This window comes from Ambystoma mexicanum, chromosome 7p (assembly GCF_040938575.1).
Source record: "Ambystoma mexicanum isolate Mex_15411 chromosome 7p, UKY_AmexF1_1, whole genome shotgun sequence".
NCBI lineage: Eukaryota > Metazoa > Chordata > Amphibia > Caudata > Ambystomatidae > Ambystoma > Ambystoma mexicanum.
Window position 1 is genome coordinate 473,689,559 of NC_090939.1, and position 17,684 is coordinate 473,707,242.

At 44.9% G+C, this 17,684-nt stretch overlaps 1 protein-coding gene across 2 annotated transcripts in view; it reads left to right on the plus strand.

Annotated features, from left to right (window-relative positions):
* DIPK2B (divergent protein kinase domain 2B) overlaps nt 1-16,898 on the plus strand; it is a 479,873-nt gene extending 462,975 nt beyond the window's left edge. For both annotated transcript variants that reach the window (XM_069636493.1, XM_069636492.1), the window contains one exon: nt 16,299-16,898. In XM_069636493.1, the coding sequence (XP_069492594.1) occupies nt 16,299-16,639 (341 nt within the window). In that variant the 3' untranslated portion in view covers nt 16,640-16,898. The remainder of the gene's footprint in view (nt 1-16,298) is intronic.
* The last annotated feature ends 786 nt before the right edge of the window (nt 16,899-17,684 follow it).

A 17,684-nucleotide genomic window follows, 5' to 3' on the forward strand; every position in this document is an offset into this window, starting at 1 on the left:
TTGTATGCGCCGAGGTTGTGCGCTTTCACTGTGCGCGTCGCGCACACCTTTCGGGATGTTGCAGTGACTTGTGCGCCATGCACGGGTTTGGCGCACATCCCGGGGTGTACACGCGCAGGGACTTCCATGAATCGCACGCGTGCGCGTGCGCCTGTTTTTTTCCGCTTGCGCCTGCTTGCGCCTGCTTGCGCGTAGATTTTCGGCGCACGTTTGTTCCATGAATCAGCCCCTTAGTCCCTACTACAGTTGCTTGAGGCCACACTTGTCGGACCCATACCAAAAAACCCTTTTTATTTTCCTAAGAAGAGCCACACCCGTATCCCTTACCAGATCATTTTCCCCACCAAGACTAATCCCCCCCATCTGGAGGCCCATAGCTTTCCCTCAACCCAGCCAACATAGGAAGCAACTGATCCCAGCCCAGCCCCCCAAACCCGGACCATCTTACCACAACATCTTCATAGCCACACCCCAGTTGCCTGCCAACAACCCTTTTCTCAGCTTCTTACCCCGCCCACTTAACTCTAGAATGTCCCAAAAAAACAGATTTTTGACATCTGACCGGACCTCCTAGCAGCATCTGAAAAAGAAATTACAAAATCACTTACAACTCAACAACATCCTAATAAATGCAACACTCCTGCTACCTACTGAAAAATTCTATAAAGACATCCCGTTTGCCCCGGTCCCTGACATACCCTTTGTATCTCCCTTACTCCCAGCGTCCCAACCTTTTCACCTACTCCTCTTAATAGCCCCGCCAGCTACCTTCAGATGCTGCACCCCTCCTAAATGAATGAGTTCCAACCTCCTAACCTTTCCCCCACCACTAGTAACACCTCCTCAGTACCCTATCCTTTCTGGCCATCTCCTTAACCCTCTCGGGAAAACACCCCAGGTCCTCTCCTACCTGTCCCCCTATATTCCGCCCCTTTCACCTAACCTTTAAACAATACACCTAAACCCACTTAGCCCCCCTTTTCCCTCTATTACCCTCCTGCTCACCCTTGCCCCCCCACCTTCCATAACCTTATTAATTTGGCCCTGCGTTGCCCCCGCTGCACCGGGGGCCCAAGTGCACCCCTGTCCATGCAGGCCCTTTACTTTATTGCACCTCTCGCCACTGCACCAGGGGCCAAACCTGCACCCCCGTCCATGCAGTCCCTTCCATATAATTAATCTTCAAGCTCCTTGCGTCCATTACCACCTGTTTCCCACCTGCACCAGGGGCCCCAGTGCACCCCCGTCCATGCAGGCCCTCTTTCTGCCTTACTCCTCTCCACCGCTGCACCAGGGGCCAAACCTGCGCCCGTCCATGCAGTCCATTCCACATAAATTCCTCTTCCAGCACCTTGCTTCGTTGCTCCACTTTTTTTTCCCCCCAGCTGCACCAGGGGCCCTAGTGCACCCCCGTCCATGCAGACCCATCTCATCACTTCCCCTTGCTGCACCAGAGGCGCTCTCGCACCTCCGTCCATGCAGCCTGAAGCTTACTCACCTTGTCGTGCGGCAAGCGTGAGGGCTTCGCCACCGTCGTCTATGCCCTCCAAACGACGGCCACCACCCCTTTACAATTTCCACCGTTACATCCCCCCTGTGGCCCTCCCCTACCTACGCGTCTTCCTCCTCACCCTTCTCCTACCCCCTTTAAGTCACCCCCAACAACCTTTCATCAAATCTTGTGCCCCCCTCCTTTTACGATAAACTGAGCCCGACCTACCAGCACACCCCCATTTTACCTGGCATGCGGTCCTCCCCCCCACCTCCTTGCCCCGCTCCTTGACCTGACCCACTGTCCCCTGCCTGAAAACAATCTGTAACCGGATGCCGACCCACACACCTGCTGCACTCGTGTTTAAATTTGCACATCCACCTCGTGCAGCCTTCTTTATTGAACGCCCAACATGCTGTCGAGGGCTGTCCTCTGCCTCCTCCCCCCTCCTCCTCATGGGCGGGGCAACCAAGAAAGGGCCGGTAAGGCACGGGCAGCCCACTTGCTGTGTGCAATGTCGGGGCAGGCCTCGTTGGAGCCATCCATTGCAGCCAAAGATCCATGTCTATCTCCCCCCAGACCGCCTGACTGTCCTCCGCCATTCTCGCTCTGAATTCCTCATCATAGCGTACCCAGGCAAAACCCCCAAAACTCGTGAAAGCCTTCCTAATTACGTCCATATATTTAAGCTGGGCCACGCACCGCTCCGGGAATTTTTCACAATATACACTGGCATAAATGATAAATGCCGACGTCTAATTCTCAATAGTCACTGGGACCCTTGGGCGCGAAGCCAGTTCCCTCTCTTCTTCTTTAGACCCCTCCTTCGCTCTCACTTCCCTATGGAGCAACTTAAAAACATCTACAAATTCCCCCGCCTGAATCTTCTCTCTAGTCGCTGCCATCAAGTGCGCTCCCAACGGTTTTGTTATACCCATGTATGGCAGTTTTTTCTCCTTGTCTTTCACTTCAACCTCCTTTTCTTTTTCAACTTGCACCTCGAGCACCAATGGCTCCACCACCTTGTCCGTTTGAACTTCCACTGAGCAAATGCCCTTCTCATCCCCCAAGGCTCCAATGGCCTGTACACCAACTTCTTTCCTCACCCCTTGCAGTCCAGCCCCTTCATTTCCCGTCCCCCTTCTCGTGACCCCTCTCTGCCATGCAGATGACCATTCCCTTTCCCGTTCACCTCTTTCCACACAGGCCATCTGCAGTCTGGCGTCCACACCGATGCTCCTCATCTCCTTTCTTAGAGGGCTCCTACTGCGGGGATAAAACATGTTAGCCGACTCACCCAGCCAATAGTTCCACCGACCTCTTGCCCCCTGACCACCCTGCACCTGCCTTTCGCGATCCCACCTCAAAGTTCTACTCTCCTCCCCCCTTTCCCTTACAACCCTATAACCCTCTATCTCCCACTGCCCCACATACTCCTCCAATCCAACTTCATCACCCGTTAAATACCATTGTGGATGCAAGCTCATGCCCGAGTTAAGTTGATCTTCTTCGTGCGAGCCCGGGGCGTCCGCCCCGCCACTCTTTTGATGTCTTCTCGGTGGGGTCGCAGAAACCCCTGCCTGGTCCTCTTCTCGCGGGCGAGGCGTGCCGTCCTCCACCCTGGAATCCTCATCGCTAGGGGCCGTGCTGCACCCTCTAGGCTCCCCTTGCGCTGACCGAGGAGGGGCCGTACCAAAACCCTCTCCCTCCACCTGAACAGCGGGGGCTGCGCAGCGCCCACCGCCCTCACTCCTCTTACCCGGGGGGGGGCGTTCCGCGCCCCACTCCAACCTCCTCAATTGATGGGGACCTCACCCTCCTTCTCCCACCTGCATTTTTCTGCAGGTATTTACCCCCTTTTCCCCTTTGCCCTGCCATCCCCTTCTGTGCCCCATCACCGCCCCCACCGTGGTTCCCTTGACCCACCTCTTTTTGAGCACTCCTACCTTCCCCTCTGCTATCATTGACTCCCTCCCTCACTGGCTCCCCCCCCGACATCATTTCTCCCCCGAACGCCCTCCTAACTATCTCCCTCCTCGTCTTCCTGCCTCTGGATTCCCAAACCTCCCCTCTCCCAGCCGCGGTGGTGCAAGCCACCACTGCCGCGAGAGCCCCATCTGCCGCTGTTCTACGCTGCGGCCTACCACCACTTACCTCCCCCTCTCCCGTGACCTCCCCCACCGCCCCTTCCAATTGGGCCTTAGATGCCCTGCTAATGATTTCCAGGGCCTCCCTCGGAGCCCTTGCATCTACCCCAGCCTTCTTGCTGGCTCCCTGACCCACCATAGTGCGCTCAATAGTATGACAGCGCACTAAAATATATGCCCCTAACTAACCACCTAGCTGACTCCCGAGCCAGAACCTACCCGGGGTCCCTAACACTAAAATAAATGCACAAAAATGTTGGAGAAGCCCCCAAATATAGCCCTGGTAGATAATTGCTATTAACACCTAATGAACTGATTAATACTAAAATGTATGCCCCATAGGTAACCACCTAGCAGCCCAAGTACTCCTGAAAAAAACCTACCCATAGACACTACCAATAAAGCAGCTTCCCTGAAAAGGGGGGGGGGGAGCACCCCAAAAATATAGCCCTGGTTGATAAAATACTATTACCAACCAATAGGCTTATTCAAACTTCTAAGAAGTTATTTTATATATATATATTTTTTTATATTTTATTTTACCCTGCCTGGTAACTCCTATACAGGAGCCGAACTAGCCCCAAAAATCTACCATAGCCACCCCCAAACTGCCCTGAACAAGAAGGGGGGAAAGAATAGTCCTGCAAAACACTGCCACACGCAGCACGGTGAAAACACACGCAGCTGTGCCAAAAAGAAATAACAGTGCGGCCCCTTTAAGGGATCTGCACTGCCATCTCTGTCAAACGCCCGCTACCGCGCCGCAGCCCAAACCAGGAAGCTAACTCCTTCACAGTAGAAGGGTGAGCTGTATCAGGGGCGTCATATAGCGCGCTCCCCGCCCCTTCCCCCTATCGAGTGGACCCGCAACCGCCTCCCGACCCACGAACGCACCATAGAGGGCTGCGACTGACCACCTGGCTCCTCTGACGTCCACGCAATAACCAAAGCTGCAGTAACACAAACGCGCACCGAGAAAGGACAATAAAATACCCCTTCCACCGGCACACAGAGGACCCGTGACGGGGAGGGGCGGGAGCAAGCTGAACACCGAACGCGGGCCGCTTCTTGAAAAGCCCACGTTCCGACACCGCACTACTTTTACAGGCGGACACCCCTAAGAAGCCTGACAAGAAAAAGCCCCTCCCCCCGGACACGTACAACCAAAAGGAAAGTGCTGACACGGTAAGAGGGGGTACCTTATGTACGGTACACCCGGCTTTGAGTAATATTAAAAGATAAGATAATGTTCTAAATATGCCTAACCTCCCCCAATACAAAAACTCGTACCCACCTCACCTACGCTACCTCCAGCACCGAGGGCACAGATAACAGGGAAGGCTCGGGAGCAGGCGACAGGACTGAAACAATCACCAAGTCCAACCGTCGCCTGCCTCCCGAACCTTCCCCCGCCCTTAAATACCCTAGGGAGGCGCTCTGCCCCCACGGCCACTCGCTGGCCGTGTGCAGCGCCAGGAACTCCCCTTCTGATTCGATTTGCAAAATGTACTTATCAGCTGAGAAATGCTGTGGTTCTTTTCTTTAACCTTTTTTGCAATGTATGTACTACTTCAGAAGGCTTCAACCTAGCCACATCCACTTAGATTTGCATATCACACACAACAGGCGCAATAACAAAAAGCTCAAATACAGCAAAGAACTAAAACCTACAAAAACATCAATGCCTGCATCAATTCATTGGCAGGGAAGCAATGAGCAGACGCCTAAAACTGGCTCATTTCCTTCTTTAAGACTCCATTAGATGTTTCATTTTTAGAAAATGTTTTTTTTTCTTGGTGACTAGCTCTTCCTTGTTAATATTTAAGGATCTTTCAAGATTTCAGCTCTTTCAACCCTGTTACTCTCTAAAACCGATGATCACAATACATTCATTAAATAAAAATGGTAACGATTTAAAAGTCAATCTACAATAAAAATGCTACGCAGATGAACATGTGTTTTAATCAGAATACATTAGAGGGATGAGGAGGAGCGACTGCACATCCATTGTGTAAGATGTATTTACGGGTTTTCATTATGGTACGTTGTGCTGCTGGTGTATCTAAACACAATAACATTGGGGAACATTCACAACAGAATCAGGTTTGCTGCACTGCTTCAGACCTAGCTAGCAATGCATAATGGCTCTTAATTAACCAAAGTTTTAATGGCATTATATATTTAATCGCATTCATAACATGTTTCCTTATGTAGCTTTTCACAGTATTATAGAAACTGTGCACTAGAGCAAGTGCAATTAGCAATAGGGCACAAATTGCCCTAGAGCAAAGACATTTTGGGGCAGATTCTCAAAATGTTTATTGGTGCAAGTGATGAGATGTGCTTGCGCATCCCATGCTTTGTGTCAATAAAAGTTGCGCCCTACAAATAAAGGGCATTTGAATATGGATTCAAATGCCCTTGCTTGCCCCTTTGCACAAGTAAGGGTGTTGCTGCACATTTAAAAGCGCATCCTGTATTCACAAAGTTGATGCACTTTAAAACGTACACACAACACAGCCACCCCCCTGTGCCTGATTGAACAGGCACATAGAGATGCACATTGGTGTGACAGCAGTGGTTTGAACCACTCCTGCCCCACTTGCATTTCTATCCCCCCAACAGAGATAGAAATGCTTTTCTTTTGTTTACATTCCACTTTGAGGGGCCATGGCACTCATGTGGGTGCTTGGAGCCAGTCTTTCGTCAGAGTTGGAGCACACTCCTGACAATAACGCATGCAAGGGGCTGGACGCTGCTTCTTTTGTGCTGCTGTCCGTCCCCATTGAAAAGTGCAGGTCACCTTTGAGCATAAGGTGACCTGAGAATTTCACACACACGTGCAAATAAAAACGGAGAATCCTTTGTGTTTTTTTATTTGCACTTGTTTTGGAGACACTGCTCCATATTGAGCATCTCAGGTGTGTTCCTGCTGCTTTTTTGTTTAGAATTTTTTTTATTGTGTTATAGCTTTCAAAAATAAGCCTTTAACAACAATTTTATTTAGATGCACAACTTTACACATTAGAATTCATCTTCTTTAAAAATACACATAGTAAAGCATGCAAAGCCAGGATCAATTTTGCCCTGTTGTTGCTGCTGCTTTATACATTATTCACGAAACCAGAAACTAAAACAAATCCATTTCTGAGACTCCCTGAATCACAGTTGGGCATAATCAGAACAAAGATGACCCCAGTGTCTCGAGATTTACCCCAGTTTTTTATTCTTTGTGAATAAAGTAATGGTAGCAGGAGCAAATCAAAGATGTTCAGGCCATCTCCTCATTTGCTCCAGTGAACATTTTCTTGAATCGAGTTCATGTTCCCTCAATAAAGGTTTGCACTGAGACAATGTTTTGCCCTAGTTGTAGTGCTTTGCCCTGGTGTAAAAATGCATTGACAACATTTTTTTCCAGTAAGGCAGTTTTCATATGTACATATATCAATGAAAGTATGCTACATTAATATGCATGTTTCTAAAACATATTTATCATGTTGAAGGTGTTCCAGGTAAAATGTAATGTAATGTAAATTGGTCTTCTACCAATAATGTTGGCCCTGCTGCACAATCTACGTAAGAAAGGAGGGCACAGTATGTTAGTAGTATTTGTTTTATTTTTTTATTAAATCATTTGTTTGAAAGATCAACTTTTGGCTCATGTGCAAAACTAAGGAATTCAGACATTACATACATAAACATTAAAATCGTTAAGAACATTTACAAGTTACAATATCACATTTTCCTTTACATAAATGAACAAATAACTCCAAGGAAGAGAAAGAAAAAAAGAACAAACTAATGATGTTACTGAATCTCAATATCATTATGAAGCTAGATTTAGTGCATTAATAAAACCTGAAATCGCTATCACTGAGAAAGTAGTACGCCCTGCAAGAAGAAGGGACCAAATTAAATCATCTCTATCAACATAATTCATTGCATTACGCTCTTATATATAAAAGCTCTTAAAATATTTAGCATGTAAAATAGATGAGGCACTACAGTGTAGGACTCAATGGCATAAAGTCTCTGTATCTTTTGCAAAAAATCTACAACCCCCTTCATCCATGGGGATCATACCAAATCGCGCTAGGAGTATTCTAGTGCGTATAGCATTCCACCGAAAGCATAGGAAGCACAACCGAGTACTTCTATCGGGGTAAATGCTAGAAAAAGGTGCCAAAGTTCCCATATCTTTGTGTTCACTATGTAGATGTTTTGGTGATCTATACGTGTCTATTGATTCGAGTGTATAAATCCAATCCCAATGAAACAATCTAGTTTTAGTTTTCATCGGATTGCTACAAAGTTCCTTGGTTGTGCTTCCTATATCGTCCAAGATGCTTACACTCAGAGAATGAACTTCTTTCAGGTGTACCACACCTCCTGGTTTAAATACATTTTATTCAAATCTAAAAAAAAAGAGGGTTCCCAGGTGGGCATAAGAACGTTCTTACCAGCGAGAGGATACTCCACAATGCTCTTGTTTTAAGGGAGACCATCCCCATTTCATACCGGTTTATCGAAATTGGGGTAGATTTGGGAGCTTGCAATACTCGCATCCAAATTTTCCCTTCTAAAATTGGAAGAAGCTCCAGGATCTTTGTTTGGTGCACCTCAATTCAGTATAGTAACTTTGGAACTACTTTAGCCTCATAATATTGAACTGCCGGTTTTAGGGAAAATTTCCCAAATTTAGCGTCCACTTTGGACAGTTGATTCGACAAAGCAATGGCTTCGTCCTTATACCAAGCGGTTGTGTTGGAAATATTCGGTCTCGCATTCACCAAGAATCCCAGATACGGTAGGGAATTGAAATTCTTAATTTCTTTCTTAGCTATAAACCACTTTTGATGGAACTGTTTCCTAGACTTTGTCAACTGAATAACTTTTGTCTTTTCTGGGTTAACGATCAGTGACAAGTCTTTTACATACTTGACAAATGCATCAATGAGTCTTTGAAGACCAATTGTGGTTACATCAAACAAAAGAAAATCATCCGCGTAGGCCAGCCATTTAATTCAGAGTCCTGCTAATTTAGGAGAGACCAGGCCTGCGGCTGGCAAAAATTCTCCTGCATCTGCCAAGTACATATTAAATAGCAGGAATGCTAACATGAACCCTTGTTGAACACCCTTACACACTGGAATGCTTTCAGAGAGGGAGCCCGAATGATTTAAACATATTCTAAGTGTAGTTTCTGAGTAGAGAGCCATTATCATTCTCAATAGACCCTTTGGTATTCCCCAAGATGCCAATTTAGACCATAATAGACCCCTATCAACCACATCAAAGGCAGCTGTAAGGTCTAAAGACACAACATACACACTTTTGTATGTCCAATTCCATGCCTGGGATTGTAGACAGTTCATTATAGTTCTATTAAGTGAGTTACCCATGTTACACCTAAAGCCAGTCTGCCACTTTTTGAGTATCCCAAGTGCCGGGGATTGGACCTGTCCCCTCTTTTAAAGACTGGTATGATGTATGCTGTGGACCAAGTACGAGGATACACTCTAGTCTTTACAATGTTCTCAAATAGAATGGAGAGGACTTCTGACCATAACAAGGGTATCCCCCCGAAACAGAATATTCGGTAGACCATTTGGCCCTGGGGCTCTCGCCCGACTTATTTTGTGTAAACACTCCAACTTTTTCTTTGCTAAAATCAGTAGATTTTAACTCATCCTCATTGTCGCATGATTCACGTACTTCCTGAGGATCCCCTGATTCTCCTGCAAATAATTTAGAGAAATGGGAAACCCAGGTTGTCTCATCCACACCATTTAATTACAAATCCGGCTGAGTTATATCAATCGCGTTTATAATTTTCCAAAATGCTCTACTATCTTTATCTTTAAGAGAGCAGAGCATCTCCTATGCGTCTTCTTGTACAGGCATATTTTTGGTTTGGATGAGCCAGTTTTTATACACTTGTTGGGCCCTACGCATCCCTTCCTGCCTATCTAAATCAGAAATCAGGGGTGCTTTTTTGTAGTAACTTACTGCTTTCCTCATTTGTTTCTTGTCACGTCACTGTACACATGAGCATGATGGATTGTTCTCATTCCCTGGTTACCCTACTTCAAATGTTTACCCTCTATTAACATCAAAGACACACATTTCCCAAAATTTGCAGGTGTGAGAACATAAAATCTCCATTCCTCTGAATTTCTATTCGGGTAATTGGAGAGACAATAATTAAACCTCATCACTGAGCCCCCATTACGGGAGATCCTGTTCCCACTATTATTGATGGCCAGATCTTTAGAGATTACCATCCTAGGCTGTGCTTCCCCCATATTCATTTCCATCGGGAAAGCTGTTTCCACCATAGCGTGATAACTATGGGCGGTAAAATGAGGTTCGAAGAATATACATCTAGGGGCCAACCAATCATCAGTGAAGATGTAATCCAAAACTGACAAAGCATAACCATTGGTCCATGTTGGTACAATCCTCTTACGTTGATCATTTAATGAGTATAGGCCTAGGCCCTCCATACATTTATACCAAAGCCTCCCATGATAACTTTTTTTGCCATTCCTCTTATGCCCCCAATCAGGCTCAGTTAGGATTATCTTACTATCCATATTGCAACAATTTTAATTGAGGTCACCAACTAGCACAACATATCTCCTTTTTAGTGTTGAGGAATTACACCATTCCAAAATAAAATCTTCTAAACCCTGCAAAAAGACATGAAGTTCTGTTAACCGATCATGGCAATAAACATTGATTATCAGCAGTTCCAGGCTTCCTTCTGTTGTAATGATTTCGAAAGTCGTAGCTAAAGCACCAGGATAAAGTGCTGTGACTGCCTTGATCAATGTGAGGAGGCCGCCCGAAAGACGGCCCTTTGGGTCCTTAATAGCTGGTTGACCTGAAACAGAATAACTCTCAAAAATTGGTTAATGTGTCAACCATGTCCCTTGCAAAGTTATCACAAGAAACATACTCAGTCTGTTCATAACCTCCATGGAAGCAAAGAGGTGTCCATGCCCTCTTGTATTCCAACTAACCAAACTCAATAGGTTCTTTTTGTGTATAACAGCTTAGGGGTAATATTCATGGATTCAGTTACCCCTAAACCCATTAATCAGCTAGGACCAACCATTGGAAACCTCAGACTTGGTAATCTTATGCTGCAAATCTTAAATCAGTGCTCAGGCATTCTGGTCCCTCTTCAGACTCTGTTTATCAAGAGAGGTCTGTACCTCCTTAACTTCATTGGAAACGTCAAATCCTTCTACTCTAATGCCATTGCGTTGCTTTATTATGATATATCTACTACTAGACTAGAGTTAAAAACAACCACTGATCGTGATATGTTTTGGCGGTCAGGAAAGTGCACCTTTGATATATCAGTGGAGGCTATACCGGCTAAATTCGGTATTGAGCGAGTAGATGTAGAATGGTTGAATGCCTAAGGATAATCGAGTTGTTTTCCGACAACACGCTTTCAAAGACCAGAGTACAGTTTGTTTTAGTCTCAGGGGCTAGGCCATTTTTCCAAGCGCCATAACGCATGGGCCCCATTGATATATTTTTCCCCATTATAGGACATTTTGGTTTTTGTTCCCAAAAAGGTCTTTCACTCAACAAACTCACCTCTCTCAGACCAGTCTCTAATTGAGGATTATATAGTACCCGGCTGTCAACACTAGGTCGGAGATTAGTGCATAGTTTATTACTACTCCGGTCACTACCCACATCCAAAGGTATTTGGAAGGACACACCTTTCGCTTCTCCCTCTAATTTGGGCTCACTAATCAATCTGGGCAAAGTCTTTGGTTGTGGCTGTGTTAAAAAAATATTGATGTTGCTTGGCAGGGCAAAAACATACACCTTTCCTCATCCTGTTTGGGAGACAGATTTGCTTGTTTCCCCCAACCCACATCCTTGCTCACGGTCACACTCCACTGGTTGATCAGGTCTCCACAAGGCTTATACTTACTACTGTTTAGTGTTTGTTCCAATTTGTGATGTTGCTGATCCGTAGCCTTTTTCACCGTATTCTTTGGACTTATCATTAATCTCTTTTGTTTTGAAATGCCATGTTCAATTCTATCTTTAACAATGGCCAAATCTCCCCAAGAGGAGGGTACGGACTTCCCCATCGGTGCCTCCACAAAAGCTTTGCCCTTTTTAACTGGGTTCATCTTATCATCATCCTTAAATAGTACGTCCCTCACTGTCGGCTGGTTTAAGAGGGTGGATGTAAAGGATTTCATCCCTCCACCCCCCAACTAAATTTAGCAGGTGACATATTCTTAGATTTCTTCTTTACGGGAACTCCCTGAGCCTCCTGTGATTTCATTTTTTTGGAAGTATACGTAATTATCGCAGGCAGCCCCACTGATTCCATCTTACCACTAAGAGCACCAATGGGTAAATCTGTAACCTTCATATCCGGTGGGCCCATGTTTATACAATCCGGATCCTGATAACCACCCTGTGCCTTCCAATCGAATATTTCCTCTTTCTCCCTTATTAGGTGATCCTTCCACACCCATTCATACTTGCCGTCCTAGATTCAAGTTCGGACAACTTACCTATCAAACTCTGCTTCGGCTTCAAGGTCTCAAGCTTTTCCACAACTAATTGTAAAACAATGGAATTTTTTCTAATGTCTTCTTTCATCTCTTCATACAGGGAAACTAAAGTACACAAGACTTGATTGATTTCCAAAAGAGTCTGAGATGTCGGTGCCTGCCACCGAAAATTAAGTGCCGAATTGGAAAGGGAGGGACGCCTCAACAATTCGAATGGTGGGGCGATACAAAAAAAGATGTATCCAAATCTATCCCCCTTTTTCCACTGTCCGCAACCGATTGATTTATACTAGCTGATTCATCATATACCAAGAGATTTTCATCAGCTATAATGGACCTATTAGAAACATCATTAAGCTTAGTTGTGTTCTCCTCAGGAAAGCCCTGTGGAATTTTTCATCACATGAACCCCCACAGATATGACCAAGATCCAAGCCCTTCACTAACCTCTCTTTATGAAAGAAAAAGGATGTAATCTTTGACTCCCTTTTTCCCATGTCTTTGGGTGGGGGGGGGGGTACTAATAACCTTGGGAGCGCTCTGGTTCAATGTGCCCAGAGGGTTGATCTGGGTGCCCAACATGTCCTGATTTACATCACAAACTTTTATATTAACAGCGGCCTCCTGGGACAATGGAAGGGGCAAGGACATGGCCAATAGCATCTCAGCATCCGAGATGTACTGTGGTTTGGTCATGGCTGTAATATAACTTTTCCTACTCCTTAATTTGCGCATAACAGAAAATACGAGGGTCGGAGGTATAGCAATCCCAGGGGGTTAAAAGCCCAGTCTCGTTTCTAACACCTTATTCCCCGCACGTCCTTCCTGAGGGGCAAACAAAATAGATAAAGTTGTGCAAAATGTAAGCAATTAAAAATGCTATACTTAAAATTTGACAGGCCCGCTGCTCACAAAAAAACAAAAGTGACTGCAATACTTGTTATAAAATTCTAAACTCTTACTTCCCTACAGTTAGCTAGAAACAGTCTCCCAATAGTCATGCGAGAAATGTCACTTCCACGAGATAAGCCAACAATACAATAAAAGTTTCTTCCCCTTAAATATTTTAATATAGGCGTTGCGATTCCAGTTAGTCCTGCAATACTGCACCCTAACACTTACAACACATTAATAGTTAAAACAGCCAATTCACTAAACACAAATAATCAAATATTTAGTAAATATAACAGCAGTTCATAAGCACAATAAAACGTGGCACTTTCTTCTATTCATGTGTTTACAATTGACAGTTAAAAAGCAAGCGGTACCGCTATGCGAGCGCTGTAAAGTGAGAAAACACACGAATCAAACTCAACTTTTCTGTCCGGTTCGAAGCCCCTGCAAAATGACACTGTTAACACGTAGTTACTTATCAGAGGGCAAGGTTTAAATTGCATGCAGACACACCCACATTCAACTGAATTCTTAGCAAGCAATCCAAAAACTCGTTAGCAATAATAGCCCTCGATCACTGCGTAGTATGGAAAGAGCCGTTTTGCAACGGGGACAAACCACAAACAATGGAGCTCAAAGGCTTTTCGCCCTCAGTCACTCCAACACAGGGTATGTGCCCGTTTACACTAATAGAGAGGAAGTCACACCAAAATGCGGTGGAGCTCAACGGCTTTAGACGCCACCAGTCTCTCCGCTGCAAAGCACATTCCCCAGTTACTATTAGTTGTAGGCTACGTTGTTAAATTCTGATGTATTCACAAGTCACTGGCCTTAACAGCTGCTGTGTCCTCCGCTGGCTGGAAAATGTTCAAATTACTGCTCTATCCAAATTCTACAGCTGAAAACGAGGTGTAGATTTACCGAAACGTTTCAAACTGCTTTGTTAAGTTCCAGTATGCCCACCAATAACTGGCCTTGATAACGGCTGTGTCGTCCACCGGCTGAGAATATTCAGCTTGCTACTTTGCACAAGTTCTACCATAGGAGACAAAATATAGATTTTGCCGAAACTTTCCGATGGCGAGGCTATGTAAGCACGACCGAGCAGTAAGTCAAGGAGAGAGGAGCCTGTAAACAGTGTTTAGCCCCGTGCAGGACCACAATGGCAAATCACTGTTTAACAGCACGGACAAGAGGAGAACAACAATGCTAAACTCTCTGAAAACCATTTCTCTAATCCGGCGATCCTTCAATTGCAAAGACAGCACGGGGGGATCAGAATTTGCTTTTCCAGCTGGGAGTTAGGTCAGACTCAAAGACTCCACTACCACCGAACACTGCCAAACACACCGCCACGCTCTGCTAGTGGCAAGTGTTTTTAAAGGTCAAACTCTTCCTCTAATGAAGAGTAGACATAAAGAATGGACTTCAAAACGATCTTCCAACAGGTTTCACAGTGTTGGGGATAGGTCTGTGCTTGCTCACTATCCAAACGCTTTGCCAAACGCTCTGCTAGTTGCGAGTGTTTTTAAAGGTCAAAATCCTCAACCAAAGAAGAGTAGAAATAAATAATGGACTCCAAAACGATCTTGCAACAGGTTTCACAGTGTTGGGGATAGGTCTCTGCTTGCTCACTAAACACTCTGCCGAACACACTGTGTTAGTATAGCGGGAAGGCAGATGCAGAAAACGTTGGTGTTGATGGATGCAAGTCTGAAGTACCTGTTATCTCTGTGTGGATATGAAAATCTATGTTCGGGGTTGGTACCGACTGGGCAGGTAAGCCATATGGGCAGCCCCCAGATTGTGGAGTGCAAAAAATGAATGGCATGGTTATAGATAGAAGATGGATAGGGTCTGAATCTTCTACTAACACTAGACCAAGGAGGCCATATGTAGGAATGTGGGGGGTGTAAGGATGCAAGATTTTAATAGTGGGGAATTAGCTGAGGGATGAGGGGGATGGAGAGGGTGGGTTAGGGTTTTGTCACTTCCTGGTTCTTGGTGCTAGGTTTCACCGATATGAAAGGTGCAGACCAGTGTCACACAGGTGATGTTCCATGAGTCAGATAGGTTCTCACAGATGAAAGTGCCAAGAGTTTTGGAAAATGCTTGTCGTAAATTAGCCCACGTTTCTGGTGCACAATTATTGGCTGGCTGCTATTATTTTTCCTTTCTTTCAAAGTGGTTTGTTGAAAAGTCAAGTCTTGAGCTGTTTCCTGTAAGTCAGGTGTTTCTCCTCCAAGCGGAGGAGTTTGTGTAGGGTGTTCCACAGTTTTGTGGCCAGAACTGAAAAAGAGGATCCTCCTTGCCATTTCTTGTTAAAAGTGGGGACTAACGCTAGTTCCGCATTTATTGAGTGCACTGGTAGCCCACTATTAAAATAACGAGAACAATTTTCAAATGTTCACCATCATTGTGCAACTGCTAGCCCTGTATTTTGTGCCCACAGGACCTGGTCTTCAGAGTAGTCTCTAAACTCAGAGAAATTGCCTTTTATGACCCATTTAATAGGGGCAGATGACAATTCTCTAAATGGGGCCCAAAGGAAGGGGACACTCTTCCCCTTCCCCAACCTCTTTGGACTTGAAGACTAGGGTCAGATTCTTTGTGATTTCCGATCTTTTCTGAAAACTCTTCTCTTTGATATCTGGTTCCTGCCTGGTGACGAGTATGCCCTCTGCAGTGATGATCAGCGCCAAGAGGCCATTACGTTCAGATGTGATATCAGTGTGATATAAATGGTACCAGTGACTTACCTATTGTAACTTTTCTATCTGTTCTGCTGAGTCTAAAAGAGTAAACGAGGTATGCAAACATTGAAAAGGACTTAAAGGTGCTGCTTTTCAGCTACACATTATTATGTGTAGTTTTGTCCAGCTCTGTTGGTTGCCCACTTTTCTTGCCCAGTTCTTTCCTATTTCTCTTTGCTTTGTGCTCTGCCGTGTTATATTTTAACAATTATTTGTGAAGAATGACAGAGTCATGTCCAGGGAAGTTCCAGAGTTGTATGTAAACAAAGAATTCATTTATTTCAGACAAAAACGAGGCAACATGCAGGCGGGCACTGTGTTTATATTATCTTCATTAAGAGGTGTTCACACCAAAACACAACAAGTCGTCTTTTGACCAGATTGTGGAATGTTGAAAAGAGAACAAAATGTAATTCCCCACAAGTAATGCACTTCTTTGTTTTTACATCACCAGGTTACCCAAAGAGCAGCCACCAGCACTACCAGAAAGACATATTCAGCTGTTTGACTGCAAACTGCCACTCCTCATTACCACCTTGTGATTCGGTGAGTGAGACGCAGAGTCTCGTCATGGTGTGTAAGGATATTCTGCCACATCTCTTAATGGAAAAATTCCTCCCGTCCACACAACAGCGGATCAACCAAACCCTGAAGATCTGCATGGATAGTGCTCTACCGGACCAAGATACCATTCAAGCAGGCCAAGCGCTCATGGAGCTCCTGAAGACATTGCGAACATGTGATCCGCGGTTTGCATATCGTTACCCGGATTGCAAATACAGTGATCGATATTAAAGCCTTTATGGGACTAGATGAAGCACTTTCCTACCACATCCCAGACATCTATTTACACATCTTTCAACGTTGCCTTCCAAAGTATATCTCCTGACAGATGTACACTAACCATTACTAATGCAGCACTAATTTGCCTAGAAGCCATTAGGACTTTATCCTGAGTCTCAGGGATCGGTATCCAATCTAAGGATCAGGAGAAACGTTCTCAGGATCACGCAGTTTCTCAACATTCAATTAAATATTACATTATTTTTTCTTACTTTTTTTTAAGCTTTGTAAAAAAACAGAAATGTGAATGGGTTTCATAATAACAACATGCATTGTATTTGCAAGAAAGTGAGTATTCTCGGGGGCCACAGTAGTATGTTTTAGTGGGCATTTGCCTTTTTGCACTTCCATTAATTGAGGAGAACATAGTGTCTGGGCAAGAAACACATAGGTGCAAACAGTAGCCAGGGTAATCCCGGGTCAGACAAATTAGCAACCCAGCGAGCCCAGACCAAACAATCCTCTTTCTATGATGGGACTTGCTCATCATCAAATCTCAGGTTTAAGGACATCTCTTGATAACTCCACACTTTCATCATTTCTGTCAAAGGGAAATGTTGGAGAGCTAATAGTATATTAATAGCGAGCATATATGTATTTGCAAGGAGGAAGCATGCTGCATACTTTGTTCTACAGTTCGTACCCCTATCTCCCACTTTCACTGTCTGATTTTGGCATTCAATATACAATGTGTGAGTTTTTGTGGAAACACAAGCCTGAGCTGGCAGTGCGCACGCCTGATGAATATTGAGTCTGATGTACAAAGTGATTAAAGAAAGGCTGCAGCCGTGTGGTAAGTTAGGGGATTTTCCACTATCACCTATAATACATACATGGACTTAGAGGTACTGACCTCATAGATGCGCTCAAACAAACTTCTGTGAGACATTATTTCACCGTGCTGGTGATTTATATTGGTTTAATTCAGTAATTGGGAAACCAAAAAAGTAAAAAGGAAACTTAAGGCAACACAAATAAATATATTCCTTTTTGGTAT